Below are 28000 nucleotides of genomic sequence, written 5' to 3'. Positions count from 1 at the left end.
AAATCAGGATGACTCCTCAACACAAGGTCCGTGTTCAGAGTGGGATGCTGCCAAACTTCAAAAACTAAAAGCTGCAACCAGAAAACTAACTAGTAATTTCCTCTGAATGAAATTTCAGAAGCCTTACCAGATGTGATAAATTTGCGGGGCCTTTGTGGTGGATGTTGAGATGTTCCCCTGGGGACTGAGTTTCATTCTGCAGAGGAAGTGAAGGCGGCAATCGGCTACGGGGTGAACTGGAGGGGGGGTTAGGATAATTTCCCCAAGGGGATCAATAGAAAAAGCCAATAAACTGAATATTTAGCCTTTTGAATGTTTAGTGCCTTGGTTGGGTTAGAAGCAGCAGCCACATTTTTATTAGCCGTTAACATCGGCACTCGTTCAGAGCACCTCTAAGAGGAATCGAATGGGACACACTTTAGCTCCTGCTGCACCATATACCACAGTTAGCGGCCATCGTGATAATCCGTGGATTTGGTAGAGTTCCTAGAAGGATAATGACTTCCTACATCTTTAATGTGGAGCACTGAGGTGTCAGAGTGGTATTATTAATGTGCATGCATTACTTTCACTTACATTGTCCCTTAATACGCCTCCCTGTATGCAACTCAGCTCTCTGTTTCATTTACACTTTCCTTATATAAAAGTAAGAGCGAGATTTTATTTCAGAAAGCAGAGTCAGACCGTCCCTGGGGTAATTGAGGGTTAGGGGTCCTGCTCTGGAGCCCAGCGATGACGTGTCTGCCAACCCTGGAATTTGACCTGGTGACCTTACGACCACTGTGCCCTAATCCTATGAATAACATAATGTCACCGTTTCAGCAAGATTTGGGAGCTGATCTTCAGGTTCGAGGGGCCCCCTCCTCATTTCAGTCAGGATATTCTTTCATCTGCCAGCATGCTTTCGATATCTAACAAGGTGGAGGATTCTCTGGCTATGCAAATGTTTAATTTTGTAAAGTATTGCATAAGGTCACACATTATGTGAAGCAGTCGTGTTTCTCGGTCATAATTCAGTTCAATTTTATTTGTATAGCGCATTTCCACATGACATTGTCTCAAAGCCAGAGACAACAGTGGCAACAGGCTCGGAGGAACCTGACTCAAAGGGGGAGCCCATCCTCCAGGGGGCGACCGAGGCAGTCAAATGAGCAAGATGGCACAGTCCAAATTCACACTGTCCCAAATTTAACATTTGAGTCTCAGAGTGGGGGGAGGGACAGGAAGGTGCTGGCAGGCAGGTACTGGTGCAGCTTCTGTTGGCAGGCAAACAAGCATGCACTAAACACAGGCAAACAAGCATGCACTAAACACAGGCAAACAAGCATGCACTAAACACAGGCAAACAAGCATGCACTAAACACAGGCAAACAAGCATGCACTAAACACAGGCAAACAAGCATGCACTAAACACAGGCAAACAAAATAAACGCTCAATTTTTTAAATAGTAACTCCTTCAGAGGTTTCCATTGGGTTAAACCAGACAGGAACAATGGCGACTCGGATATATTAGGGGTTTCAAAAAAGGTGACAATCTTTTGACCTAGCCGGTGTCAGATGGCCTTGCATACGACAAGTACGCTCATGAGGAAGACCATGATGAAGAAGATCCACATGAAAAAGCGGTCCATGACTTTAGCGACCTTTCTCCACTCGCCAGTTCTTGTCTGGTTGGCCTTTTTTGTCTCTACAGAAGGCGACAATGTAATCAATGTTCTTTTGGAGCAGTTGCTGATGGCATAAACAATGAATATTGCAAACCACCTGGTTCCCCTTTGATCCACCCTCACGTCCTCCTCTGGCCACACCCACTGGTTCACCCTGCTCTGCCCCTATAGGCCTCTTCATAGGATCGCCATCTCCGATCTCTTCAGGGCTGCTCTTTCCCCCAAAAATCATCCCCTGTCCCGGAACATTAACCCAGCTAGTCCCTTTTGCAGCTGGCGATGTTGGTTCTGCCATGTCAGACTGGGCCATCATGCAGTTCTCACCCATGTCATGCACAAAGCAGATTCGGGCCAGGTACTCCAAGATGAACTTCTGGGTCCATGGTGGAACCGGCTTAGCCTCCAGGCCACAGTGATGGATGTTCATGATGAAGATGCTCAGGGCAGTCGATGCAGTGATCATAGTCATCGTTGCAATGTAATACTTTCCTGTATAAGAGATGATGTCTATCAGAGGCAGGAAAATGTTTGGACAGAGTGATGGATCATAACTGTCAGCAGCTTTTGTCATTTGAAAAGCAGAAAAGAGCTTCGAAAAGTAATAGTAAGTATAGATTCAAACTGTCCTTGTCTAAAACACACAGACTTATAAAACTATGAAGGACAAACCACATCATACAAGAAATTTGCAAATCTTGATGTCTGGCATATGTAAAATTATATTACGTTATGTGATGTTATACATAAATCACACATCATAAAATAATCTATTTTCTTTGGCCAACAAGCTTGAAACATTGTGTGTCTGAGAATCCCAGAGGTAAAAAGAAAAAGCTGGAACAACTTCCTTTATCACTTTAACATTTTTTAACTCTGATCATGTCTGACCTTATCGATCCGGAGCAAGAGTGAGAACAAGGTGAAAGGGGCCAAGTGAATAAAGAAAAATGTTTTACTGGAGGAAAACCCAGGTAATAAGATCCAAAATTATAGCTTACGTCCGTGTTTCCCAACCCAGTCCCCAGGTAACCCTGGACAGTCCATGTTTGCTGCTCCTCCCTGCCACCTGTATCAGGTATTTGGGGTTCCTGATTGGCTGGGAGCTGGACTGGGTTGGGAAACATGGTTTACGTAATACATGACAATTTTTTATGAAAAAGAGATAATTAGATGCTACAACTAAGAACTTCTGCTTAAGAGTTTATGGATGGACTGTGTGGCCAGACAACTCATCCCTGTTACTAAAAGCTGTGCAGAGAGAGGTCACATGACAAGGCTGTGGAGTAACCAGACTGCGACAGCTGGCAGCTGGAACGAGCAGCAGCTGGGCCTCACCGACAAGTGGAATGTTCTCAGACGGAGGCATGATCTCAGCAGCTGGAAGGTGGTGAGGGACAGCAGCACGGTCACTCCGAGGGAGACCTTCTCACCGGAGTCAGGGGGCAGATAGAAGCCCAGAGGTACCAAGAAGGAGATCATCATGCAAGGAAGGAGTAGATTGTAAATGTAGGAGGAGGCGCCGCTTGAGGTGCACTGTGTAGGTGATGTCAGGGAGGGATCTGAACAACAGCCATACAGGATGATGCTTTTCTTGGCGGTCATGCCCAACCACCCACTCAACGTTCTCCACAAAGTCAGACAGGTCGGCGCTGTCCAGTGCATTGTGCAGGTCCATCTGGTTGCCATTGTGGGTCCAGGAGCCGTAGGTGAGTCGACATTTCTGGGAGTCAACTGGGACGTCCACCTTGCAAGAGCTCTTCATGATAGCTGGAGAGTCCCACATGACCTGCCCATCATACCGGACGACCACATTGGTCTCCATGGAGCCAGTGAAGCGGTCATCGGCACTGCAATATAGAAGAAAATTACATACCTGTTTGTTGTGTTGGAGGTGGCTGTATAGTTAAAGTGTGCCACCTACTGGTCATAATATTTACAGCAGAGGATGACATCATTTTTGAGATCGAATTATGAGGGGATGAAAGAAAATGTACTGAAAAAATATAGTATTAGAATTTATCCTGCTCAGGGGGCCTGGTGACTATTCCAGGCAGACCAGGAGGCGGGAGATTCAAAGAGTCCAGTCAGCCTGTGCATGTTCTGGATGACAGGAGGAAACCTCTGTACCGAGAGGTAGGATTCAAACCCCAGTCCTGAAGGAATGAGGTGACAGGACAGGACAGCAACAATAGTGCAAGAGGGTACCATCCAAAGGGGAACAATGAAAGCCATTGCTAACCTCATTGTACTTGTTGCACAAAGTAAAATAAAACATTTCTTTACACAATAATATACTTGTAATTTGTGTAAATTCTGGGAACTACTAATATTATAGTTGCATCACATACATGTTTCGTGTTCTATGACTGACATCACTCTCAGCCAATGAAAACTGGGGAGGGGGGTGGGGCCACCCCATTTGTCCGTTTAGCGCCGCCAGTGAGTAGCGGGTATGCTGCGCAGTGCTGCAGTGAGGCACTCTGCACGGCCCCTGTGGGGTTTGGCACTTGGATCGACAATCGTGAAAGGGCTCCACGGCTGTCTATTTCCAAGTGCTCAGATAATTCATTTAACTGTTCTTGGGAGGTAATTATAGGCATGTGCCTGTAGTACAAATTACCGGAAAGCAGTATTTCAACAGCAACTGCTTGTAAGCCAGTGTTGAGGAGATACTGTCCTTCATGGCACATTAATAATTGTCTTTCACTTGTAAACCACATATATTCTGCAGAAGGATTTTTAATCTGCCAGATGGTATTTTAAAAAAGGTTTTGCCGTAAATTCTATCTGTCCAAATTTTTTAATTGTGTAAAGATTTACTGACATAATGTAGTTACTGGCTACACTAATTAAACATTCCAATGTGTAAGTATTTAATCAGTTGTTAATGCAACACATGTAGTGAAACACATTTTACCAGTTGAGCAATAAAACAGACACAGTACAGCTACTTTTCTGTTTGAACATTCACACAGTATAGCAACAATGCTAAGGGGATCGCGCTGCTACCTCACACTTCCCTGGTTCTACGTTAACTTTCCACCTTTGGGGCTAAACCAGTGTTTCTCAACCTAACCCTTAGCGACCCATAGCCAGTCCACATTTTTGCTCCCTCCCAGCTCCCCGGCTGACAGTCCACATTTTTGCTCCCTCCCAGCTCCCCGGCTGACAGTCCACATTTTTGCTCCCTCCCAGCTCCCCGGCTGACAGTCCACATTTTTGCTCCCTCCCAGCTCCCCGGCTGACAGTCCACATTTTTGATCCCCAGCTGGGAGGGAACAAAAAACGTGGACTGTCTGCTGGTTCCCAGGGACCTGATTAAGAAGCAGTGGTCTAAACTAAACCGCCTATTGTGTGTGTGCATTTGTGTTCTCAGTGCTTCATCTTCAACATCAACCCAGTCCTGGATAATCAGTTATGAAAGATGGATAGACATGTATAGCCATGTTTGTTATTAGACTTAGTATTAATTCCAAATATATACAACAAGAATGAACAAATACTTTAAAAATTATTTGTCAAAATGCATACTTGCGAGTGCACATTGGGACAATCTGGGAAGAGCTGAGAATGAGAATCAACGGGAGCTCATGAACAGCAAATGGAAAGAAGGGGATTATTTCAGCTTGACAGATCAGTGCAAGAGACCTGAAATGCTGGCCCCATTACCAACACAACGTACTTGTTATAAAGGACGATATCCGGTCTCCATACATAACTGCTAGGTATGCGAATAGTATCCAGTCCGTCATAGTCTTCCTTCTTCCAGGTGAGGAAGGCATCGATCCACACCTGCCGTATCCACAGGTACGTTGTGAGGATCTGGTTCCGCTCGTCCTAGAACATGCAAGAAAATCGACATAATCAGTGTCGAGATGTTCTACAAATGCATGGGACCGGGCATGGGATGGCTAGCTGTTCTGTTTAAAAGACCATGGTTTAGGTAAAAAAATATATATATCGATCTATGAAATATTAATCCCATTGGTCATTTACTACTAGGATCCAACAGCAAACACTTCAATGCCTCTGACTGATCCACGGCTTCAGCTGTATGATTAGCTTTGCGATGTGGCGCCATATAACATTTTATACTATAAGGACTTCAAAAATGAGTGCAAATTTCTTAGGAACCTTCACACAAACCATTATGCAGCGCTTGGAGCACAGAAAAGGATAGAGGGTTTTCGTTGTATATTTGTTACTTTGTTACTGTGAGAGAAAAATGGCTTGAGTGGTCCAGGGTGATGGAAATTCATGGGGGTGCTTTGGGTGTGTGAGGGATCCACTTAAGAGGCATGGGGGGGGGGGGGTGCATTCTCACCATGTCAATGACTTGGGACAGGGTGAGCTGCAGAGTAATGTTGATGATGTCGTCTGTCTCCTGCACGGGCCGGAGAGCGCTGGAGTACTTGGTAAATAAATCGTTCAGCAGCTTGTGTGCATATTTCCCATGGGCTCCCAAACAAGCTGAAGGAAGAAGTAGGTATGCGAGTCATGGAAAGGGAGATTTTTTATAAAAGCAAACTGGAGCATCTCTGACACGGGATCCAAATTTGCTTCGTTCTGTTTCAGTTTCATTTGTTCAATAGATAGCATGTAGACACTCTGCTGTTAGCTCATTCCATGCAGTTTGGCTTTAAGGCATGTTCTCTTCACCCTGCATATGTCACCCTCAGATTGTTTAGCACGGCCTCTGACACTTAAGGGGATAAATGGAAGGCAGACGGAGGAATTATCAGGGTCCAACTGTGAACAGAGGAAAGGGTGACAACTATTTTAGTACTCTGTGTAAGTGACTCGATCTAAGTGACCTAAGGATCTGCACTTGTAATTTAATTTTTTTTGGGGGAGGGGGGTTTATGTACAAACAATTCGAGTACATGTATCCTAAAATAAGGTGTAACATATTTCTTTGAATTGGCATTAGTCCTAGTGCCATCATCCCATCTGTGTAACTGGATTGGATGATGACAGATTGGCTTGTGCATAGCAAGGCGCTGTGCCTCATTGGTCAACCATTCACTGTGACAAGGTCACTGTGGAGCATCATTGGATCCCAAAGTATTGTGCTGTCTGTTTCCTTGGGGTCAGGCTTTACCCATTGTCCTTCATCCACCTTTCAGGCAGCCACTATTCAAAGTGGCGAACACACACACACACACACACACACACACACACACACACACACACACACACACACACACACACACACACACACACGAAAGTTCCATTCCTGTAAGAGAAATCTGAAAATAAACATCCTTCCCAAACATTTTCCCCCGTCCTTCATTTCCTCCAGCTCTACAGCCCTAATCCCCTGTAACGGTACATAAACAAACGAGGTTCAACGCCTCTTAGATAAAAATCACTTCAAGCTCCCCCTGTGTGACATATGCAGTCATGCCCAAGTAAACATGAATCTCCCACAAGGGCGTCTGCACAGTCATGACCAGCGGAACATGGCCCTGGTACGTCAACGCGTACAGAATGGTGACCGAAGAGCACAAGCCCCCGTATGGTGGGGGGGACAGAGGAGGGGGAGTCCAGAGATTAAGTAGACAGTTTATCAGTTAACATCTTTTTAATATTTGTCAAAGGTCCCACAGAAGCTCACCCCTGTTCAGTGCTTTGCTTGCTATATATAACAAGCACCTCTAAGGGGGGGGGGGGGGAAATCAACTACAGTGCATCATAGAGGATCTCAGAACAAATACATTGAATACAATAACACACATGCACACACCGGTTCTTAGACAGACATGTAGCACGTCACAGACTGAGATTTCAAAATACTGATATATCTTGATTATACAGTATATATCTGAAGTGTATACACACTCAAACGATTAATCACCCACCCCCCCAAAAAAAGGAAGACTTTCATACTTACACCATGTCACAAGGAGACACAGCATATGTGGTTGTGATGAAAATGGATTAAGGTTACGGTTGACAGCCTAAAAAAAATCATCCAGCGACAAATGTGGGAAATATTGCAGCATTCGTCGTGGATGGAATGCAGAATTAATAAACAAAATTATGAATTGGTAGCAGGGTGCGAAAGTCAGCTTGAGTCCATCTTGCTCAGCCTAGCTGTATATCCAGGACAAATAAATCATAATAAAGTTAGGTCAAGTCAAATGAATCTAAACAAACAGGGAGGTCTGGAAATTCCCAGAAGACAGATTGAAACAAGAAAATCTGAAGGCTGGCCTGGACGCCTAAATAATGATCCATTTAAGCTGTGGCTGACTGGGAGGTTTCGACATCTGAATGTCCTTTCAATGACTGTGCAGACCAGGAGAGGGCGACATTGCAAAAAAAAGGAAAGAAAATGGGTCATTTAAATAAATAACAGACATCATGATTCATAGCTTGAATAACCAATGAAATGATACATAGTCACCAGTCAGTTCAGACACACTTACAGAAAGGTTTATTTGTACTTTTCTCTACATTTTAGAATAATGCCAAAACTATAAAATGACATATTATGCACTGACCAAAAAAAAAAAGTATAAAACAAAATAAACTAGTGCGGGTAGCTCTGTGGGTTGGGATGCAGAAAGTTTGCAGTTCAGATCCAGTGAGCAGCAGAGCGATCCCGCCCCTTGAGCGTGAGCCTTAACCCTTAATTAGTGACTGGGCTGATACCTGGCAGATGAAATATAATATAGATAAATATAAGGTACAGATATTTTATGGGTTCCACTAACATAAAGGCAGCTGATTATGAGAAAGACCTCGATGTGCATGTTGATGCTTCCATGTCCCACTCTCGCCAGTGTGGGGAAGCAATAAAAAAGGCCAATAGAATGTTGAGTTACATCTCTAGTCAAGGGAGGTGATTATATGATTATATAATTCCTTGATCCCCACCTAGAATATTGTGTGCAGGTTTGGTCACCATACCTTAAGAAGAACATTGCTGCCTTGGAAAAGGTGCAACGTAGGGCAACGAGAATGATTCCTGATCTTAGAGGAATGTCTTACAAGGAGAGGTTAGCTGAGCTCAATCTGTTTAGCCTCGAGCAAAGGAGATTAAGGGGGCACATGATCCAGGTATACAAGATTCCAACAGGTCTGGATGCTATTCAGCCAAATGGATACTTTAATATTAGTTTAAATGCTAGAATTCATGGCCTTAAGTGGAAATTAGCAGAACATTTTAATCTGAATCTGAGGAAGCACTTCTTTATATAGCATGTAGTTAGAGTTATGGAATAGTCTTCCTGTTAGTACATGCCAAGCTAAAAACCCTGGGTTCCTTTAAATCAGCGCTAGATAAGATTTAAACAACTCTGAGCTATCAGTTAAGCTCTCCCCAAATGAGCTTGATGGGCCGAACGGCCTCCTCTCATTTGTAAAATTCTTATGTTCTTAACCCCAGTTGCCCCAGGCACTGGCTGACCCCACTGTCCCCTCTACACCAGTTCCATGAGGTGGTCTCCTGGGATGCTTTTCCGGCTGTTCTGAAGGTCCCACATATGCTGAGCTCTCATTGGCCATTTTTCCTTCAATCTCTGGTTGAACTCCTCCAAAACCATTTCTACTATATTTAGGTCAGGTGGCCAGGTCATGTGAAGCGACACTATCGCTCTGTTGTAGGCGGCTTAGTGTATCCAAATTTTTGACTGGTACTGCATGTATCACTGGCAAGTAGTATAGTGGTTACAGCCTGACAAGTCTTAAGGTTTGCTGTTGTACCTCCAGAAATGGTAGCCATTCAATTACTAACTGGTATAACATTGCAGAAAAGGCATTTTGGATAAAACGGGCAGAGGTATATTTTGTTGCCCAAGTATAAAAATGGCTCACAAACTAACTGGAGGAAATATGGCATTATCCTACTTGGAAATGCATTTCCTGTCCTGCAGGTCTACCGGTGTGCAGTGCGGAAGTCTGAGCGCGCGCTAACCCGCACTGCAGCAGTATCGGGCTGATTCCACTTCACAGGTAAAAGAATATTCTTGCACTCAGGATCACAGTTATATTAAAAGAGGGACGTATGTTTATACGGTACCGGTGAGCGGCTTTGCAATCATCTGCCCAGGTTTGTGACAACTCATGCGTAACTCATTTAAGAAGAAACTTTAAAATGCTTAAGTGCCTTTGCTTTTTACCGCTTAAACAGAAATTGGAACCCAATTAAATACAAGCGCCACTCTTCCTGCATTCACAGTCAATTGGAAACCGGGAAGATTTATTCTCGTTTTTAAATAAATCCTTATTCCAAGGTGGTGTGAACTGGAATATAGTTGAGCTGCCTCGAATGCGCCTACGGGCGTGAGAGAGCAAATTCTGGCTGTATCTGAACCAAGGATGGATTACGGACCGGGCCAGTGGGGCCGCTGCCCAGGGGCCCTTGGGGTGCAGGGGGCCTGTGGGGACCCTAGCCCAAAACAATTTGCAACGCTTATCAACAATGTATTTTCGTTTGTCTATTTTAGAGGGCCTACATTCTTTGATCCTCTGCCTACAAGGGCCCCTGACCCTATAGGGAGGGCGTTTGGCTGCCAAGGGCCCTTGAATTGTGGTGGTTGTGGTGCTGGTGGGGGGGGGCCCTCACGTTTTCCCCAGGGGCCCACACAACCCATAATCCGTCCCTGATCTGAACCCACTTATGTTGGACATTATGGGGGGGGGCGGGACACGTAACTGCATTTGCTTTAAAGGTATAACTTGCAGAAGCCCCGTTCGTGCAGAATCTTTGGTTTTCGGTTGTAGCGTAACAGCAGCAAACAGACAAAATCACATTACAGCTGCTCTTCTCCAACAGATGCGTTACCGTAAAAATGAAGAAATGCTCTGTTGTTGTAATTAATATAGATCATGCATTGGAATGTGTAGAATACTTCGGAATTAAGTTCCAAATGTGACGGTCTGTTTCAGAAACAGTTTTTACTGCAGGATTGCTAGTAAATGTCTACAGATTAGAGAATAAAGGAGGCCCACTGTACCTGGCAAAACCGTAACCCAGAACAGAAACCCGAAGATCCAGCCGTTCATCTTGATGGCAAAAAACACTTCTGCATTTAGTTAGTGAGCAAAGACAGTGTAGTTAGACATGAGAATAGCGTGAATTGGAGGCGAGAAACAGGTAAGCGAGGAGTCTGCGGGCATAACCGGCATCTTCCCAACATCCACACATCAGGGTAATCGGTATCGGAAACCGTGCGCAGCATTTTAACGTGACGGATCGACCAGGCAAAGCGCCTCTGGTGCAGGACACAATTCACGTTCGCTTCATCCATCCCAGAGTAAGGCGATCTGCCACGAAATGATGGTGCCGCTTCTTCACCGCTAAGGAAGGATCTGACGCGAAAAGGGACAGCGGCGGTTAGTCTCTGTATCCGAGCCGGCAACACACTTTAAAAACGTAAGCACAGCTCCTTACGTGCAATGAAGTTAACAAGGTTTTTAAATAAAGGAAAAGCTACTCTTCTCATTGTCAATAATTTAACAAGAAGGCAATGGCAAATTCCAGTTCGGTTTGGAATAGTCAGTTCGGTTTAAGCGCGCTGTCCGTTTTACATTTATTTCAAATATATGGACAAGATCAGCCTTTATAGCGAGATGACCGTTCATCCGTATGAAATGGTTAATCTGGTCAAATTGGGGAAAAAAGAAAATTTCAAAGCAAACGACTCAGAGTAGACCCTTAAAATTGTTACTGTGAAAGACCACTTTTAGCGACACCAGACCAATTAAGGACTGGACATGCATGACAGTATCCACACGTCTTTCGTTTTATAATTTAACACACACCAATGCTTGATTAGTGCAAACTGACAGGCGGGGAGACAATAGATTCATCCATTTTATTAAATCATTTCATAAAAACGCCATTAAACACAACCATGCAGACAGTCAGAGCAGATTTTCTTACCAGAAGGCACAGTCGCTGGAGGACAGCTGTCCCTCAGCTGTAGCACGAGCCGTAAAACACAGCATTTACATTAGGAAGCACCTACACACACACACACACACACACACCCCATGTCAACAGGTCCAGCTGTGAAGCAGGACCCACCTCAGCCTGACAAGGATTCACATGCCAGGGACACAGCAGCCACAAAATGGATGAAGATGCCCTTCTGTTCGGACTCTGGGGGAAGCAGCTGATGAAGACCGCCACAGCTTATAGCAGGGTAGGGGGGCTTGGTGGGGGGGCATTGCCAAGCACATACAGGAGGCAAGTAGAAAATGCTAGACTTTAAAGCTGTGATTCTTGTAAAAGCATTTTTGTAAGAATCAATTGTAAATTTTACTCAAATACAAAAGGTCCAAAAGATGACTAAAGTCATGTCAGAGTCCCCCCCCCCCCCAATATCTCCTACCCTAAAGCAGTTCTAGATTCGCCCATCTATACAACCCCTAAGCAGAGAATATAGAGCTACAAAAATAAACTCTACTGCTTGTACATTTTTATAGATTCTAGACTTTTTGTATGTCACACTCATAGCATTTCCTGTCACAGCGATGGTCAAATGCAGGATGTCGCCCCAGTGAAACACACACCATTTAAATAAGACTAGAGAAAATCTGTCAAACAGAATATTACATCAGAAGACTGTGGCGCAGAGGTATGTAGCCAGAGTGAGCGCTACAAGTTAGCGACACAGCGCTACGTTGCCGTCAGACACTCCAGCGAACACTGATACATGAGCAGGTGGAACTGGAGGCCGTCCCTTTAAACAGGGCAAACACAAACAGGTAAAGGGCTCGTACAGATTGTGGAAAATGTAGTTTAATTATTAAACACATCTATCCCCTTCTCTAAAAGTACAAAAAGATATATAACAATAGAAATGAATATAGTGAAGCTTCAAGTCAAGTCATTTTTAAACAGGCAGGCTCCACCCCTACTTCCTGTTAGCTCAAACTCTGGTCTAAATCAGACCAGAGCCAGTATGATCCATGGACCCTGACAGTCACTCGGTGGGTTTAGTGCAGCTGACTGGCACCAGAGGCAAACAGAGTCCTGCCCTTTAAGGATACGGTCACTTTACTGGCCGACAATGAGCTCACGGAGGTATGACTGGGTGAGGCCTCTCAGCTCCTCTAGGGCGTAATCCTCAGGCATGGGCAGCAGACCGATGTGCGGTGCGAGGTGGCGCAAGGGGATGTGAGGGGCATCCGCACCAGGCTCCCCTCCCTGCTGCAGGCTCAGGACCACCCGCAGGATATTGGCGACACGCTTTGCCATCTCTGTGGTGACAGACGCAGGAGGTCAGTCAGGCAGACTGGTGCGGCTCCACTGCCGAGCAGGTGCCCGGGCCCACTGCCCCCAACCCACCTGACTGAGCCAGCCGGTCCTTGGCTGTGGCACAGGGGATGAGCTCGATGCGGCCGCAGAGGGACGTCACCTCCGTGTGCAGCTGCTCCATCTCATATGCGGGGCCTTCCATCTGCAAAATGGGATTTCCCCACAGAACAAACACGCAATGCGTTGTGGGAAATAAAGGGTCGCTTTGTAGGGCAGCACAGTGGCCTGTCCTTCAGCTTTTCACAGCCATGCTGGCACTGAAACTGTCCAGCCGTCCACTCATTTCGTATTATGTAGGTAAATTATAGCGCATTTTGTCAAGATAAAACAGAACCCAAGAGACCCAATTTCGGTCATAGCTTAGTTCTGATAAAAATACGCAGTTATCGTGTTTTGCCTGTGTGGGGCAGTATCCCAAGGCACTGCAAATATAAAAATCCCTTCATACTTAAAGGGAAATGAGTCTAAGCCCACGTTAGTCTCACTGTGGCCCCCACACCTGTATGGCTTGCAGAGTCTGGATGACGTTGATGTAGTCCAAGAAGACCCTGCCAGCTGTGTCCCAGTCGTGGATCTGCGCACTGCGCTCCGCCACCTCCAGGCCCTTCAGGAACTCCAACAGGTAGTTGTGGTTCTCATTGATGATGCAATCTGAAACGGATGTAGAAAATCCGAAGTTCGACTGACAGAGCAATCAAACTCACTTCCTATAGGGGACAGAGTGGCGCAGTTTGTACCTGAGGCTAGGTGTTGGATGACAAGCCAGTGACACCGGCTCCAGTGGCCAGCCCGGTAGAGATGCATGGCCTCGCGATGCTTGTCTCCCTCGTGATGGGCGCGCGTCGCTTTCGCGTCATGCAGCCACTCCACCGGCACCAGCAGCTTCTCTGTCAGAAAGCGCTCTCTCTCTGCAGAGTCGTCCGTCTCCACCAGAGGGCAGTGCAGGTTCAGCATCTCCTTTACCGCTCGCTCGCGAAGGCTACAAAACAAAATGTTTTTGGGCCAGTGTCACCAGACCTTCCCCCCCACAATCCAGCAAGAAGGAAAAAAAAAAACCAAAACAAAACCACGCACACAGAGTCAGGGATGTGTAGCAGCACAAAGATCGCCATTTCCCACAATCCCGCGCTCTCCAGCTGGGCGGCATAGCTAGTGTGCAGCAGACCCTGCCTCTGCGGGGACAGGTGGGTGTAGTTGAGGGCTTGAAGGACGTTCCAAAGGTGCCAGCTGAGGCGGTAGTCCAGCCGGTCTGCAGTGACAGTGCAGGGGTCCAGCAGCTGCTGTAGGCTGTAGTGCCTGTAGGACAGAGGATATCACCCGTCTCAAGATCCGACGGCACCGTGACCCAGGGAGCACCCCCACCAAACCCCTGCACATGGCCCCCAGGAGGCTGGCATGCCTGTCACTGTAGAGCTTCAGCAGGTGGAAGCAGATGTCATAGAGCTGTCTCCTGGGCTCGCCAACCTCCTGTAGCTCCTGCTCCTCCAGCACCTCACACTCGCAGTTGTCAAGGTAGGGCGGCAACGGAGGGCAGGCGTACTTCTGGCGATCATCGGAGCCCTGCGGGACAGGCCAGTAGAGGGCACCGATCAGACATCTCCGCTCTGTCCAGTCACCCCAGCAAAAAGTTCATACATCTCAAAAACCAGGACCCAAACTCAGAACGTTTTGGTCATTGTGTCAATTGCTTAAAACAGAAATCCTGCACTCATCCAGCTCCTAGCAAGTTCACTTAGAGCAGCAGTGTGCTGGGATTATTTGACTTAAAACAAGCAACATGTATTCAATGATCAAAGCTGTGACGTCTCCTACCTGGAAGGCAGCCTCGTACATGCAGAGGGCGTCAGCCACAGAGGCTGTCGGGGGCAGCATGTACCACAGGTGCACAGCGACACAGCGCTTCCAGTCCAGCTCAGAACAGACATTGATGGTGCTATCTGTGGACTCCCACACCTGCGGGGGGTTTCAGAAAAAAATAGCACAAGTCATCTGACATTAAATCTGAACAGTCAGCCAATAAACATTGACTCATTGGCTGTTCCAGTGTGGAAACATCTGTCAGGGTGAGCTAAGAATCACTCCAAACAGGGAGACCAGGGCAGGAAGAGGCACTCAGGCAAGACAGTTCGAAGCCTACATGCTGGCGTCGGGCCACACTGGAAACAGCCCGATCCCACACTAACAGACACCGCCTCCTTACTGGTTTCCCCGCGAGCAGAGAGAAGACGCGCAGCCTGTCGTCCTGCAGGAAGGAATCCGTCTGCATGCGGTGCCAATCGACCAGCTGCATGGCCAGCAGGTCACGGGTGCACTGCAAGCCGACCGCCTGCGACAGCAGCAGTGAGAGCCGGTGGTCCCCTGTGAAGCAGGGCAGGTGATGGGGGGGGGGGGGGGGGTTACTGACAGGAATCACCAGTGATTCTTCCCGCCATGCGGCCAATAACTCAGCCATGGTAAAAACAATGAATAGCCCCACATATACTTTGCATTTTCCTTTCTGTGTACATTTGGGATCCTTAGCCAACTACTTACAATACTTGGGATTGCAAGTCAAACTGGCTGAGATCCGGCTTTTACACTTCATGAGTGTCGTAAATCGAAAGGCAGCCTACACCATATTTCATTAATGTTTTTCATGAAATTATACAAGTAAATTCTTATGTTTTCAGAAGCGTTTCTTAAACCAGACACTGGGGACCAAAGACACCAAAGAAGGGGACCTGGTGAGAAACACCATCTGAGAACACAGTAATTGCCAAACTGCTCGCAATTATATAGAAGTACCACAATATCACCACACTTTTCCATACCACATATAGACTGATGGCACAGTCTAAATGCACGTTGAGCCCTGAAACCAGGCTGACTAAGATTAACATCAATAAAAACAATCCTTTGTAAAGACTAACTGCAGTGTTTGTGAGCAGGATGACAGTGCGCTGACGCACAGAGAGCAGTCAGACATACCCGACTTCTGAGCGAGGCGACACGCCTCACTGACGCAGTGTCCCGTCAGGTAGCTGAAAACTGCCTCCATGTGGCTCCGCCCCTGGGAACGCACCACCTCCTCCTCCACCCTGCCGGAAGCACTCTGGGACAGCCAGGCGGAGAAGCTGCGCCGCCGCTCGAGCTGCTGGGCGTACCCTCTGGACAGGTCGCCGTCTGAAGTCGCGCCATTCAGGCGACCCCACAGGGCAGTACACAGGGTCCACACCAACATCCAATGCTTCACGACGTCTGAGAGTCGGGGCGGGCAGAGTGTGGAGGGATCACTTTCTGAAACGCCACATCTGCCTGACGACGTCGTCCACAGAGCGAGCCTTACCGTCCACGGCCTCTGACTCGGCGTTGACCTGCAGCATCCACTCTGCGTACTCGTGCAAGGCCTCGACGCCGGCCCTCGGCAGGATGAAAGGGCACAGCTCCTCTGTGCTGATGGTGCAGTGTTTCAGCTCAATCTCTAGGGGGTGCCGGAAGAGCGCCATGGTCTCCTCAGACTCGCTGTCCTCTGCACCCAGCACCTGCTCCAGGTGCACTTTGAAAGGGCTCTCCGATATCCTGTGCCATGGGGTGATGCCCTTTCAGACCGATTCACTTCGATAAAAACCCTATTTGCATTTACTTCCAAAAGAATGGCTAACGCATGAAGAAGGATAAAATCTCCCTTAATGAATCCAAGTGGATCGTCTTTAAATCTTGACATTTACCACTCAAAATCCAGCAGTACTTAACACCCAAACAAGCATCTACAGACTCACGTTTTGCTCTTGACTGGCTTGGGCAGGAAACTGAAGCCGGTAGATTCCCCCTGCGAGTCCAGTGATGGCGCCCTGAGCCCCCCCAGCCGGTCACCACAGTGGGCCAGCGTCCAGCCGGGCCCCCAGCCAACGCGGAAGGAGCGGCCAGCGAACAGGGCTGCGTCCATCAGCAGCTTGCCCTTACCCAGGGTCACCGAGCCGGACAGCGGAACCAGGCTGCGCTGGCGCCGGGCCCCCACTGTGCGGAGGGGTGCATCTGGTGCAGGGCCAGGGGCTGGTGGGGGCAGCAGAAAGGTTGGTCCCAGTGAGGGCCAAGGGGAGAGGCGGGACGGCTCAGAGGGCCGGGGAACACTTCCGAATAGGCCGTCTGGGGGCTGAGAAAATATGCCGGAGCCAGTGGAGAAGCGAGACTGCAGCAAACCGCCAGCTACAGGGAGACAAAGTATAGGTGAGAGGAGAGAGCGGCTGGGTGGGTCTGCTCCATTACAGCCAGGCAGCAACACTGGAGAGAACCAAGGATGGAGACAGAGTCTCACGCTGGAGAATTACAGCAAATCAGCCGCCAACCCCATACTCTCAGCACCACATGAAAGTGGAATGTTAAACGACAAGCCCCCACCCCGCACCTGAAGCCCGTCCCTGAATACCAGAGCGCGGAATGCGGGGGGAGCCCAGGTCCAGGACCTCCTCCATCTTTGCAGTTTGCCGACCGAAGCCCAGATCCTGGAAAGGGTCTCCCTCATCGTCCTCCGTGAAGAATGACGCCTTCATGATCTACATGGGGAGGGGGAAATAAGATGACATCACCCTGAACCAAGATGACATCACCCTGAACCGCCACCTCATGTCACCATACTCTGTTTTGGTTGGCTTAAGCCTCAAGCCAGTCAGACAAACTCCATTCAGAACCTAAAGCGCATTCAAAAAACCACCCATACTGTGAAACTTCAGGGGTTTAATGCAGATATTTCCTCAATGCTGCGTAAACATTTCTCGTTGGGGAAAGGAAGCCCCACCTGTAGGGTATGGGGGTTGATACCCAGAGAGGACGCAATGTGGCTGGAGGCGGAGAGCATCATGGCATCCTGCCTGCCAGACATCTCCCCTGCCCGCCTCCGCTCCCCCTCCAGACCACTCGCCCGGTCAGCCATGTCATCCCCGTCCTCCTCGTCTCCCTCCTCCTCCAGCAAGCTTTGCGAGGTCAGAGGAGGCTCCTGGGTGATGTCGGCCATGTCGCTGTCCACCTCCGACACGCGGTTCAGCAGATCCAATGCGGACACACTCTGCACACACACAGAATGCCATTAGCGTGCGGACGCCCCACCCCCCCTGTGCACTACAACAGAAAGAACAAGTGGGGCCAATTCAGACATCTGGCCACAGAAGTGATGACTGACTGGATTAGAGACCACTAGATGGGAGGTCTATGTTGTCAGTACAAAGAGTGAAAACTATCCAAAAAGAATGTAACCCAAACAAGGTCAATTACACAAATATGACAGACAAAAGTAAAGTGTAGTCTTTATTTAAAACAATTGGCAAATGAATACATGGATCAAATAAATACATTCCACATTAACTCTACATCATGCATTTAAAAAAAAAAAAAAAACACACTAAAACCAAGGGGGGGGAACCTATGCAGGACGCAGATAGCATAGCAGATTCATTGTTTCCAGCAAGTTCAACTATACTTAACAACTGAGAATGAAACACCTGTTACACTTAAATTGTAACACAATAAAAAGGACAGCAGGCAAAAACCTGACTGTGCGGGAAACTGGGCCATGGTTACGGAGCCCAAATGGAGAGAAAGCACATTAAAGGGGCGGCGGCTTCATCACAGATTGGTAAGATTGGTAAAGCAGCAAGAGTGACAGGCACCTGCAGTGTTTACAACACCTAGAACAGTGTTCCTCAACCCCGAGGACCGGGCTGTGAAACACTGACCTAGAATGTCCCGTCTGTAAAAAGGAAAACCAGCAGCATCTTATCTACAGGGAATAATCCGGGAATGCAGCTTGAACCAAAAACCACACAATTCCTAAGCCCAGACCGACAATGCGACTGGTGTACTAAACATAAGTGTTCATTTATTTGGAATAACAGGACATTAATGGTCAAGCTAACAAGTTTTTACTTAAACATTTAAGGCATTACCTTTAACATTTAATGGATTTATCATCAGAAACAGCACTCATGATTGATAAGCATGTGGTACACATTCCGCTATTAAGCCCTTAATTTCTCACTAAACATTACACTGCTGATTTAGTGCCCAAAGTTAGTGACAAATCAATACTGGAGAATGTCATTGGTGGCTTATTCCAGACTTTTCTCACATTGCTCCCATTGCATGACAATCCATATTACTCCAACTGTGTCATAAGACTACCAGAGCCACCAACAGGTACAGATGAACCTGGGTGAGGACATGAACTCCCACCCCCAGCTTCAGTAAGGCACCCCATCTACCTGCGCCTGGGGGCCTGGCTTGCCATTCAGCGCCATCTGCTGTTGGGTTGGGGGATGTTGTAAGCCGGGAGGCAATGTGGCCAATGTGGTCTTCTGCTTCTTGGCATCTGCCTTGGCCGGGGGGGCCTCTTCCTCCTCGTCGGAGTCCTGGAGTCCGTACTTAGAAAAGTGGGCGACCTGCATGAGGGAAGAAGATGAAGTTCAGTCACCGGACCAGTCGGGCCAAGCTGAAGTGTGATCCTTATATAGCTGGTGCTCAAGCTCAGATAACGTACCTCAAACACCCAGGAGCCGGTCTCGGGCCGGTACTCCAGGAAGCGCGCCCCCTGCTTCCGTGAGGCATTTTCTAGCCGCCCCTCGTAGTTCATGTCCAACAGCCTCTCGGGACTCTTGATCTGGGTGCAGGTGGTTTTGTCATTGGGCCAAACGCCATCCAGCGTCACCTCAGCTCGCCTGAGGGGAGAGGGAGTCCGTTTTTCAAATCGATAACGACCTTCTGCAAACGCTGGCTGTTACGTATGGAAAGTGGCCCAGTGGCACACTGCTTTACCTATTAAGACCTTCCCCTATGGGAGGTTTGGCCTTGTCATCAGGGTACACGATGACCTCCTTCCTGCGGAAGTGCACGATTTCATCCAGGTTGAGGCCGGTCAGGTTTACCTCACCAGGGAAGAACACCGAGCCATAGCCTGCAAGAGAGCCATCACTTCATAGCACCCTTCACACAAAAAAACACGGCTGGCTTATCACCAAAGCTTTCTTGGACCAATCCATACCTTTCCTGCCAACTGTGAAGTTCTCCACCAAGCACTGACCATCCTCATTCACCATCCTGCCCAGTTCCTCCATGCTGGGAATAGTGTAGTATCCCACACGTCGCAGAACAATGCCTGTTGGAACAAGCAGTCAGAACAGCAGGCTGATGCTGCAGGATTGGAGCATGGCAGATGACTCCCAACAAATCACAGCCCACCTAAAACAGTCAGTAGGTGGGACAGTGCTGCACTTCAACTTATTCTTTTATTTGGGTTCAGATCCTGCACCTGAACAGTACCGGTGAAACCCAGCTAGCTAAGAAGCACCAGTACATTGAATATGCGCATTAACTCACCAGCAGGGTGTGGTGACTGAGCCCCTGTCTCCTCACGCTCCTCCAGCACAGAGTCATCGCCCAGAGACACGTCCTCGCTGCTGGCGCCCAGGCCGTTGCTGCGTGTGGAGCGGACGTTCAGCTCCGCGATGGTGTCCTGAAGCGATGGGTTTGACTTGCCCTCCAGAGTGTGCGGCACTGGCTTGGCGATTGGATTTGTGTAGAACTTGGTCACCTCCTCCAGGTCCTCCTCCAGTCGTTCTTCCTCATGAACACGGGCCTCCTCCTCAATACTGCGGCTGTGTTGGGGCGACACCAAAGAGCAAGTAGGTTACAATATGTGGACAACCGTGGCAATTCTGAGATGGGGGACAGGTCATTTGTACGAAGGGCTTAATTTCCATGGTTAACGTGTAGTATGGAGGGTGAACAGCAGGAGGCAAACATGGAAACATGGAACTCACCCAAGTCCGTTCTCAGGGTAGTCAGCGGGGGAGGCCAGATCCTCAGCCTCTCTGTTACTGGGGGAATAGAGGCTGCTCCCATTCAGGTTCTTCAACACCAGCTTTTTGATACTCTTCCTGCAGAGAGATGCAAAGTAGTAAGTGGATCACGGGCAGTTCCTGAGGCAGCCTCACCAGAAATGGAAAGGCACACAGCCGACCACAGCACACCAAGCCGCTAAGACTCTCCATCGCCGGATTCGTCCACCTACCTGGGCATGAAGGAGCCATTGTTGAGGGAAGGCTCGTCGTCGTCCAAGCCATCGAAGAGCTGGGATTTGGAGGACCCAGACGAGCCGAGGGCCTTGGGCCGGACGCGTGTGGCAGGGCGTGGGGTCAGTTTGTAGTGGGTGGGCGTGGTCAGGGCCTTCTGTGCTGCTGGATTGGTTGGCTTGAGGCGCTGTGATAAGAGGAAGACAGGCAAGGAAGGACACAAGGATAATTATGGGACTGAACTAACAAGTTAGCATGAGGATCATGCAGTAACATTCAGATGGACCTTAAATGCATTTCCTCTTCCATAAATCATGAGGTGATTATTCAAACCAACTTCAAATGAATTATTTACATATTACATACGTATTTTCATAACATCCAATGAAAATAACACCCTGCATAAATCCTACAGTGGCAAGGAGAAACAACCTTGGGAGGAAAGAGTCAAACAGGGCAGCCCAACCTCCGGGTGCAGATTAAGTATTTTAGTGACACTACATATAGGTCCACATGGGTCTTTAAGAGTTAAGCTTAATCACAAAGGCTGGCAGATCCGTTCAAAAAGAGAATTCAGTGCAATTTAAAATGTATACAACCAGAGCCGTTCAAGCACCAGTCAGTGACTCACCTCCTCCTTTTTCTTTGGGTCAGACAGGGGGTTTCTGAAGAGTGGCGAGTCACCGAAAGGGGAGTAGGCCAGGGCGTTGATCTGCTGCTGGAGCACAGCCTGCTGGGCTGCTGCAGCATTGGGATCCGTCAGAGCTGGAAGAAACGGACCAGTTAGGCACGGGCACGCGGAAAGTCTTCGGTTCGGGGGAAACAGCCTCGATGCCAGTGCCGTTTGGTCTGGGGACACGACATATTTACCGACAGGCTGCTGTGGGGCACCAAAGCCCAGGCCGCCGGTGCCGGTGTTGAAGCTGGTGGTCCCGAAAGCACCCACGCCACCTAGAGTGGAGCCCAGCTTGTTCTGCGTAGCCCCAAACAGGGAGGTCTGGCCTGTGCCAACTGGTATGCAAAGTAAAATATAGACCACAGCAACAAATTTAATATCCTATTACAGACTACTGAAATTCAAGAAAAGGTAGCTATTAATCATTTTTCTTAATACTGTAGGAGGGCTTCCGACTGAGGTTACATACCTGTTCCAAACCCAGCTCCCAGCCCAGCTCCCAGCCCGGTGGTTCCAGTTTTGTTACCAAAAAGCCCTCCACCGGGGTTATTTGCACCGAAACCTAATAAAGAAAAAGTACACAAAATGATGCGGAAGGCAAATACAGCAGGAACATGCTAGAAACTGTGCACATCTGCCTGTTAATTCTACATGAAGAAAGGCAGGAGAATGAGACTCACCAAAAGTGGATGTGTTGTTGTTGGTGAGGGTGAGTGTTGGTTTGTTCCCAAACAAGCTAGAGCCAGATCCAAAGGTCGGTGCACTAGTTGTGGTTGTACCGAATCCTGGGGTTTTGCTGCCAAACAAATTCTATAGGCGTACACAAATTAAGGAGTTAGACAAACATACATACGACAGTAGAATTTAGAATAAATAATGGAGGGCGAATGCATATGAGCACATGTTGACATACCTGGGTGCCAACACTGCCAAAAGCATTGGGGGGTTGTGCAAAGAGTCCTGCACCGGTGCCAAAGCCTTGAGCTGTGCTGGTGTTTGCCGTGTTATTAAACAGCCCCCCTGCTTGGGAAGCTGCCGTGCTGCCAAACAAACCCTGTGGGAACACAGGACCTAAGACCAAAGCGAACCCAGAAATGCAAACCGGCCACACAAGCTAGATGAGACGAAGAGACTCACAATGCCGCTGGTGTTGGGCTGCCCCATAGTCATGTTGCCGAAGGAGAAGCCCGTGTTCTGGGTGGTGGCAGGCTGACCAAAAGGCTTGCTGAACAGACTAGTGGTCTGCTGAGGCTGCTGCTGCGGTTGGCTAAACAGGCTACCTGTGGCCGTACCGAAACCGCTGGTGCCTGGAGCGAATCAGAACAGGGATTAGCTTGACTCTGCATCGACACCATGCAAACTTCTTAGACAACATCCTAAACGCAAAGACTACACAAGCTAGTAATGTTACTCACTGGTTCCAAAGGAGGTTTTATTGGGCCCGAAGCTGAAGCCAGTGTTGGTGCCAGAACCAAAGAGACCAGCAGCGGTACTGGGAGTAGCTGCGGCACCCGTGCCGAAGAGCATACCGGTGCCAGCTGCCATAGGGTTAGAGGGGCCCTTACGGCCAGCCTGGTAGTCTTCCAGCCTCAGTTCCTGCATGGCATGGAATGTGGCATGAGGGGGAAGCCAGAGCGAGTTAGTCACAAGCAAAAATATACAAATAAAAATTTTTTTTTAAAAAAAAAAAAAACAGTAAAATTAGGAACCCAAAGCTGTGTCATGACACCCACCTCCAAGGATTTGTTCTCATACTCCTTCATGGCCGTGATGCACTGATGCTTGGTGTTGATGCTGGTTGTCACCCCACCTTTCACCATGGTGTCGCTTCCCGTTGGGGGCTAAAGGACAAGAGACCAACACGCCTATCCGTTCAGCAAGACATAAGCGCTAAAGGGTCTGAGGAATTTCTGCATAAATGGCTGTCAAAGCATACAGCTGACACACTCCTCCCCTGGCATCCACTTACATTGAACTTGATGGTTGTCCCCGGCTGCGTTGCAGTGAATCCCGAGGACCCAAAGAGGGATCCTGACGTGCCTCCGAAGGGGTTGGAGGTTGTGTTGGTCGTCCCAAAGAGCCCCCCACTGCTGCTGCTGGTGCCAAATGCTGCAGGACAGAAACATGAAAACAGGCATCAGCAAAACTACAGCAAGAAGCATCTAAGGACCCAGTGATATTTAGCCAATCTCAAGAGATTCGTGCGATTAAGGCCTTTTCATACCAAATGAGACATGGAGGGGGAAAAAAAATTACAAATATGAGAAATGTTCAGATGCAAATCTGACGTGTCAAAAATTCACACCGAGCAATGGAAAATTTTTGCAACTTCTAAAATCGCTTAAACTTCAAAGAGTTTCAGACAGTAGGCTACTTCAGGATAAGCAAAAGAAAATGGCAGCAATATCGTCTATTATCACTACAGGAACAAAAATAAGTGAAGTTTTCTCTGACTTTTTATTGGATACTGATTGTATATAGTTGGGTCTCTTTTCACTGGACCTAACCAAGATTAATTAAAAAAAAGTGGCATAATGTAAAACCTTAAAAAAAACATTTTTCAAAAGTATTTCTGGCGCTTTGACCACTACAGAAAGAATGCTATTCAGTCGTACCATATTTGAGAGAACATTTCCACAGATGATATCTACAAAACTAGGCATCTAGATTGATAGATAGCGCTAAAGTCCCTCAAACATCTATTTTCCGGTTTTGGGGTGACCTGCCCCTTTAATATGCCTCTTGTCATTAAATAAAACAGGCTAGTGGAGAATTGCAGCAATGTTTTCATTTAAACACTAACATTAAAAATACTGAATTTAACCATATTAAAACGTTTATGCCTTCAAATTAAATAATACAACACACCAACTTTGGATGGATTTGATCTTAAAGATCAATGGTATTGCCCATCAGAGGCTAGCGCTATAAACCGAATGAAAGGGTTTCACCCTATTCAACAAACTGAGCACACATGTAAAGACTGACATCCTGTTGGTCTTGCATTTTTAAAGCATGCAAAAATTGAACATAATAGTGCAAATTTGGAAGCTGTGACATAAGCCTTCAAAAGAAATACATTTGCTCGTTTCAGAATGATGCTTGTATTTTTTGCATGGAAAAAGAACAACCGTCACCCATTGCTATAGAAATATGCACAGCATAACCATACGAATCCTATACTGTAACATGGTGAGACTCAACTTTAATTAGAACCTTCCCCTGAGTTGCATAGCTGTAAAATACAGGATACTCACTGCCAAAAGATGCTGGCTTGTTGGCTCCAAAAGCATTGCTCGGCTGTGAGAACAGGCCACCTCCTCCAGTATTCGTACTGCCAAACAGGCTGTTGGAAGTGCCACTAGCAGCACCGAACCCAAATCCGGTGCTGGTGGAGGACGTCACAGGCTGGCTGAATGTACTGGAACCGAAGAGCCCACCTGCGTACAACCAACAGTGAGATACGAGATGATCAGCTCCCTGCCCCAAGGCCACACGGGTGTCCCACGTTCCCAACGCCACCCAGCATGCAACCACCACAGAATCCACCCTTGGTCTCACTTTACGGCAAAAATCTGCAATTTGGAAACAGCGTCGGAGCCTTCTGTTCTAGTTCGAAGAGGGAATTAACTAACCTGGGAAAGACTTCCTGAGCTTTTACACCCAGGACGTTTCCCTCCAATAACCACTAATGGGTTTTATGATGGAAAATGAATGCAAGCTTTCCTGAGATGAAAATGCAAGTGGTGTCTGTTGGTACGGATTCCCATGCTTACCTCCTCTACCAGCCCCAGTGTAGACAGGCTGAGGATTTGCAGTCCCAACTTTTGAAAAAGTAAAGCATTACAAGTGTGGTTAGATACATTAACCTGAGGATCAACCACACCAGACGGAATACCCAATATCCCCCATGTGGGATTAAATTTAGTGAGGCACATTGACAAATAGCGGGGAGGTTACTAGTGCAGATTGTGTGGGGACACCCTGCCAGCACAAAGGGGCAGTGATTTAAAGCTTCCTTCATGGAACAACTGTTCTTTTTGGATGCAGCTGTGTACTAGTGTTATGTTTCAAACTGTAAAAGTCAAAGGACATCTCAACAGTTTCCTTGGCTAACACATTTCACCAACTGGGGCTCCAACAGTAACAACCAATGACAAATGTCAGTTACATATGCAACTGTTGACTGTAGGTATGAGAAGGTAAGCTCATGGGATGGTTACAAGATTAGATAACATCAGTGCGAAAGAGCAGAAGAGGTCAAAAACGCAAAAATCAAGTACAAAGTTGGGGGGAAAAAGACTGCCAGTGAAGAATGTGGCACCTTGCAGAGAAGAAATATCCGACTGCTTTACTCTTTTACCCCTCAGCAGCTATGGCATCAGCAGTTGGGGATCATCAGTGATCACAGCGCAAGAAGCAAACCTGGCTTGTTTTGCGTGGCTCCAAAGAGTCCCCCGGTGTTATTGGTTGCACCAAACGCAGATGTTCCAAAGCCACCTGTGGTACCAAACCCTGTACCTGCAATGCAAGTTTAACAGCAGGGGTCCCAAACATGAATACTAAACTTCCAGCATCCTGCCCAGTTTACGACAGACGGCAAGGCTAGACCATCCAACTGACCCAATACATACAGCTGTACAACCGGCCTAAATGAAAACTATGGCAGGCAACCGTAAAAACCGTTTCTTTAGGCAAATGAAATCCAGTCAATAGCGGAGACAGAGCACTTACTTGGCTGCCCGAACGTGGAGGTCGTTCCAAATCCTCCAGTTCCGCCCCCAAACGGAGCGCCAAACGACTTGTTGAACATCTTCAGTGGATATCAGGAACGCATACGTCTGTAACTGGAAAAAAATGCATAGATGAATTTACACTGAATAGGCGCCGCCACTTCGCAAGAATTATCGGCACGTAAAAACTATTGAGAAGCAGTAACCGGATTACCCAATACACGAAAACGCGGAGAAAAATAGGACGACAAAACTATATTATATTTAACGTACTCTATTTGGTCAAAGCACCAGTTCGTGACTTTTTAGAAATGCTCAAATATTAGAATACAAGACGTTGTCACGTCATCTCGAACGCACAGAGTTAAGACGCCAGTTGCGTTTTAGACGCTGGATCCATAAACACGTTTGGTTGATTAACTACATTAACCTGCGAACCGAGAACATCAACCAGTGACAGCTAAACCGTCCTCGACAGCTCCGAAAACGAATCTCAATATCACACGGCCATCCCGTGAAGAACGCCTTTACCTATCGCATTACAGAAAGCCAAACGTGGTATTCTGCGAGTTTTCTATATAACAGCATAAACAATACAGGCATCTGAAGGCGCCAGAAATGAACGCGCGAGGCCTACCTGAGTCAAGTCAGATAGCAAAGCAAACGAACGAGTCAAAGCACATAAACTCAAGCTTCGGAAACGTCGAAACCCTAAATCAAGCACCGCTGCGCCTGTTCGGGTCCAAACTGTGTCATTCACACCAGAGCGAAACAAAACCAGTTCGAAATCAGCCCAATGACTAGCTGAGCCCTCGGGCTAACCTTCCAAGCTAATGACGTGGTTAGCTTGGCACGCTGCTACAACTAGCTACTATTACTAGGAAAAACAACCCCGGCATCATCCTTCGGTATTAAAAAAATAAATAGGCCATTTTTGAAACATAACTTAAGATAACGTGTACATAGGATTATATCGGAGGCTAAAGTCTGGAAACACAGTAGCTAGTTTGCTGAAGAAATTAGCCGGGAAATTCACACTGGTTGATAGATGTAAAGTAACTGACCAACAGATATTAATGTTAACCTTCTATCTAGTCAATGTAGCAAAGCTAGAAAAACTCCAATTAATACAAATTATTGAACGTACCGTTTAGAATTACTGGTCGCAAACGCGAATCAAATAAACATACGTTTTGCGTTTTAAAAGCGTCCGACCTAGCATTAGCATTGCCAACAACATTAGCGATGCACCCAGCAAAATGCTTCTCCACGCCGCGGAAACTCACCGTATTTAATCTTGCTGTGGTAGTTTAATATCGCCCTTTCTCCGATTGTTTCAGGCACAGGTTTACCGTAAGAATAAAGAAGGTAAATATCAGAGTTCAGAATCGAATGTCAAATATGGCCGTCAATATCCGCTTCTCGCCCGCAACCAAGCGAGGAGGGAAAACTGCGTAATTCGCTCAACTAGGCCGGGCGACAAGTAAAGGAAAAATACTCGGAATTTACGTCGTGAACATACGTAGGCGGCGTAACGGCCGCCCGTAACTGGACGGCCAGCACGTCAATCAAACCAGCGGAAAACAGGCTTCGACTGGGCCAAGCTCGTTAC

The 28000-nt window shown here is 47.4% G+C and overlaps 2 protein-coding genes across 6 annotated transcripts; both read right to left on the bottom strand.

Annotated features, from left to right (window-relative positions):
• Nucleotides 1-11320, bottom strand: LOC125712482 (neuronal acetylcholine receptor subunit alpha-10). Its single transcript, XM_048982586.1, is given in 9 exon segments — nucleotides 1-1688; nucleotides 1993-2157; nucleotides 3004-3045; nucleotides 3048-3184; nucleotides 3186-3222; nucleotides 3225-3274; nucleotides 3276-3515; nucleotides 5351-5505; nucleotides 5993-11320. Coding segments are annotated over 9 exon segments (963 nt in total). The 5' UTR covers nucleotides 5996-11320; the 3' UTR covers nucleotides 1-1554.
• Nucleotides 11321-11473: 153 nt separating this feature from the next.
• nup98 (nucleoporin 98 and 96 precursor) lies at nucleotides 11474-27958 on the bottom strand. 5 transcript variants are annotated; one of them, XM_048982582.1, is made up of 34 exons: nucleotides 27675-27958; nucleotides 26390-26496; nucleotides 26081-26176; nucleotides 25432-25479; nucleotides 24913-25095; nucleotides 23625-23764; nucleotides 23389-23496; nucleotides 23071-23251; nucleotides 22793-22962; nucleotides 22569-22709; nucleotides 22336-22465; nucleotides 22125-22217; nucleotides 21850-21990; nucleotides 21611-21744; nucleotides 20979-21166; nucleotides 20728-20844; nucleotides 20285-20562; nucleotides 19950-20063; nucleotides 19724-19862; nucleotides 19449-19626; nucleotides 19174-19350; nucleotides 17715-17981; nucleotides 17325-17472; nucleotides 16699-17125; nucleotides 16266-16498; nucleotides 15908-16177; nucleotides 15141-15298; nucleotides 14753-14893; nucleotides 14340-14500; nucleotides 14015-14236; nucleotides 13678-13919; nucleotides 13440-13591; nucleotides 12971-13082; nucleotides 11474-12882 (listed from the first exon to the last, which is right to left on the bottom strand). In XM_048982582.1, the coding sequence occupies exons 2-34, from the start codon at nucleotides 26466-26468 to the stop codon at nucleotides 12680-12682; spliced, it is 5571 nt and encodes a 1856-aa protein (XP_048838539.1). In that variant the 5' UTR covers nucleotides 26469-26496; nucleotides 27675-27958; the 3' UTR covers nucleotides 11474-12679. The 5 variants fall into 5 exon arrangements, with proteins under 5 accessions (XP_048838539.1, XP_048838541.1, XP_048838538.1 ...); XM_048982584.1 differs by having other exon boundaries at nucleotides 17346-17472; nucleotides 26390-26502; nucleotides 27675-27957; XM_048982581.1 differs by having other exon boundaries at nucleotides 26390-26502; nucleotides 27675-27956.
• Between the last annotated feature and the right edge of the window lie 42 nt (nucleotides 27959-28000).

The sequence above is a fragment of the Brienomyrus brachyistius genome, chromosome 18, assembly GCF_023856365.1.
Source record: "Brienomyrus brachyistius isolate T26 chromosome 18, BBRACH_0.4, whole genome shotgun sequence".
Classification (NCBI taxonomy): domain Eukaryota; kingdom Metazoa; phylum Chordata; class Actinopteri; order Osteoglossiformes; family Mormyridae; genus Brienomyrus; species Brienomyrus brachyistius.
Note: the sequence above shows the minus strand (reverse complement) of the source record. Positions and strands in the feature narration are given on the sequence as shown.

Excerpts from the sequence above, each read along its gene's own strand:
- nup98 (XM_048982582.1), bottom strand. The coding sequence starts at position 26,468 with ATGTTCAACAAGTCGTTTGGCGCTCCGTTTGGGGGCGGAACTGGAGGA. Across the intron at positions 19,627-19,723 it reads ATAGGGGAAGGTCTTAATAG|GCGAGCTGAGGTGACGCTGG; the intron begins GTAAAGCAGTGT and ends CTCTCCCCTCAG. Across the intron at positions 13,592-13,677 it reads CATCCAACACCTAGCCTCAG|ATTGCATCATCAATGAGAAC; the intron begins GTACAAACTGCG and ends CATCCGTTTCAG.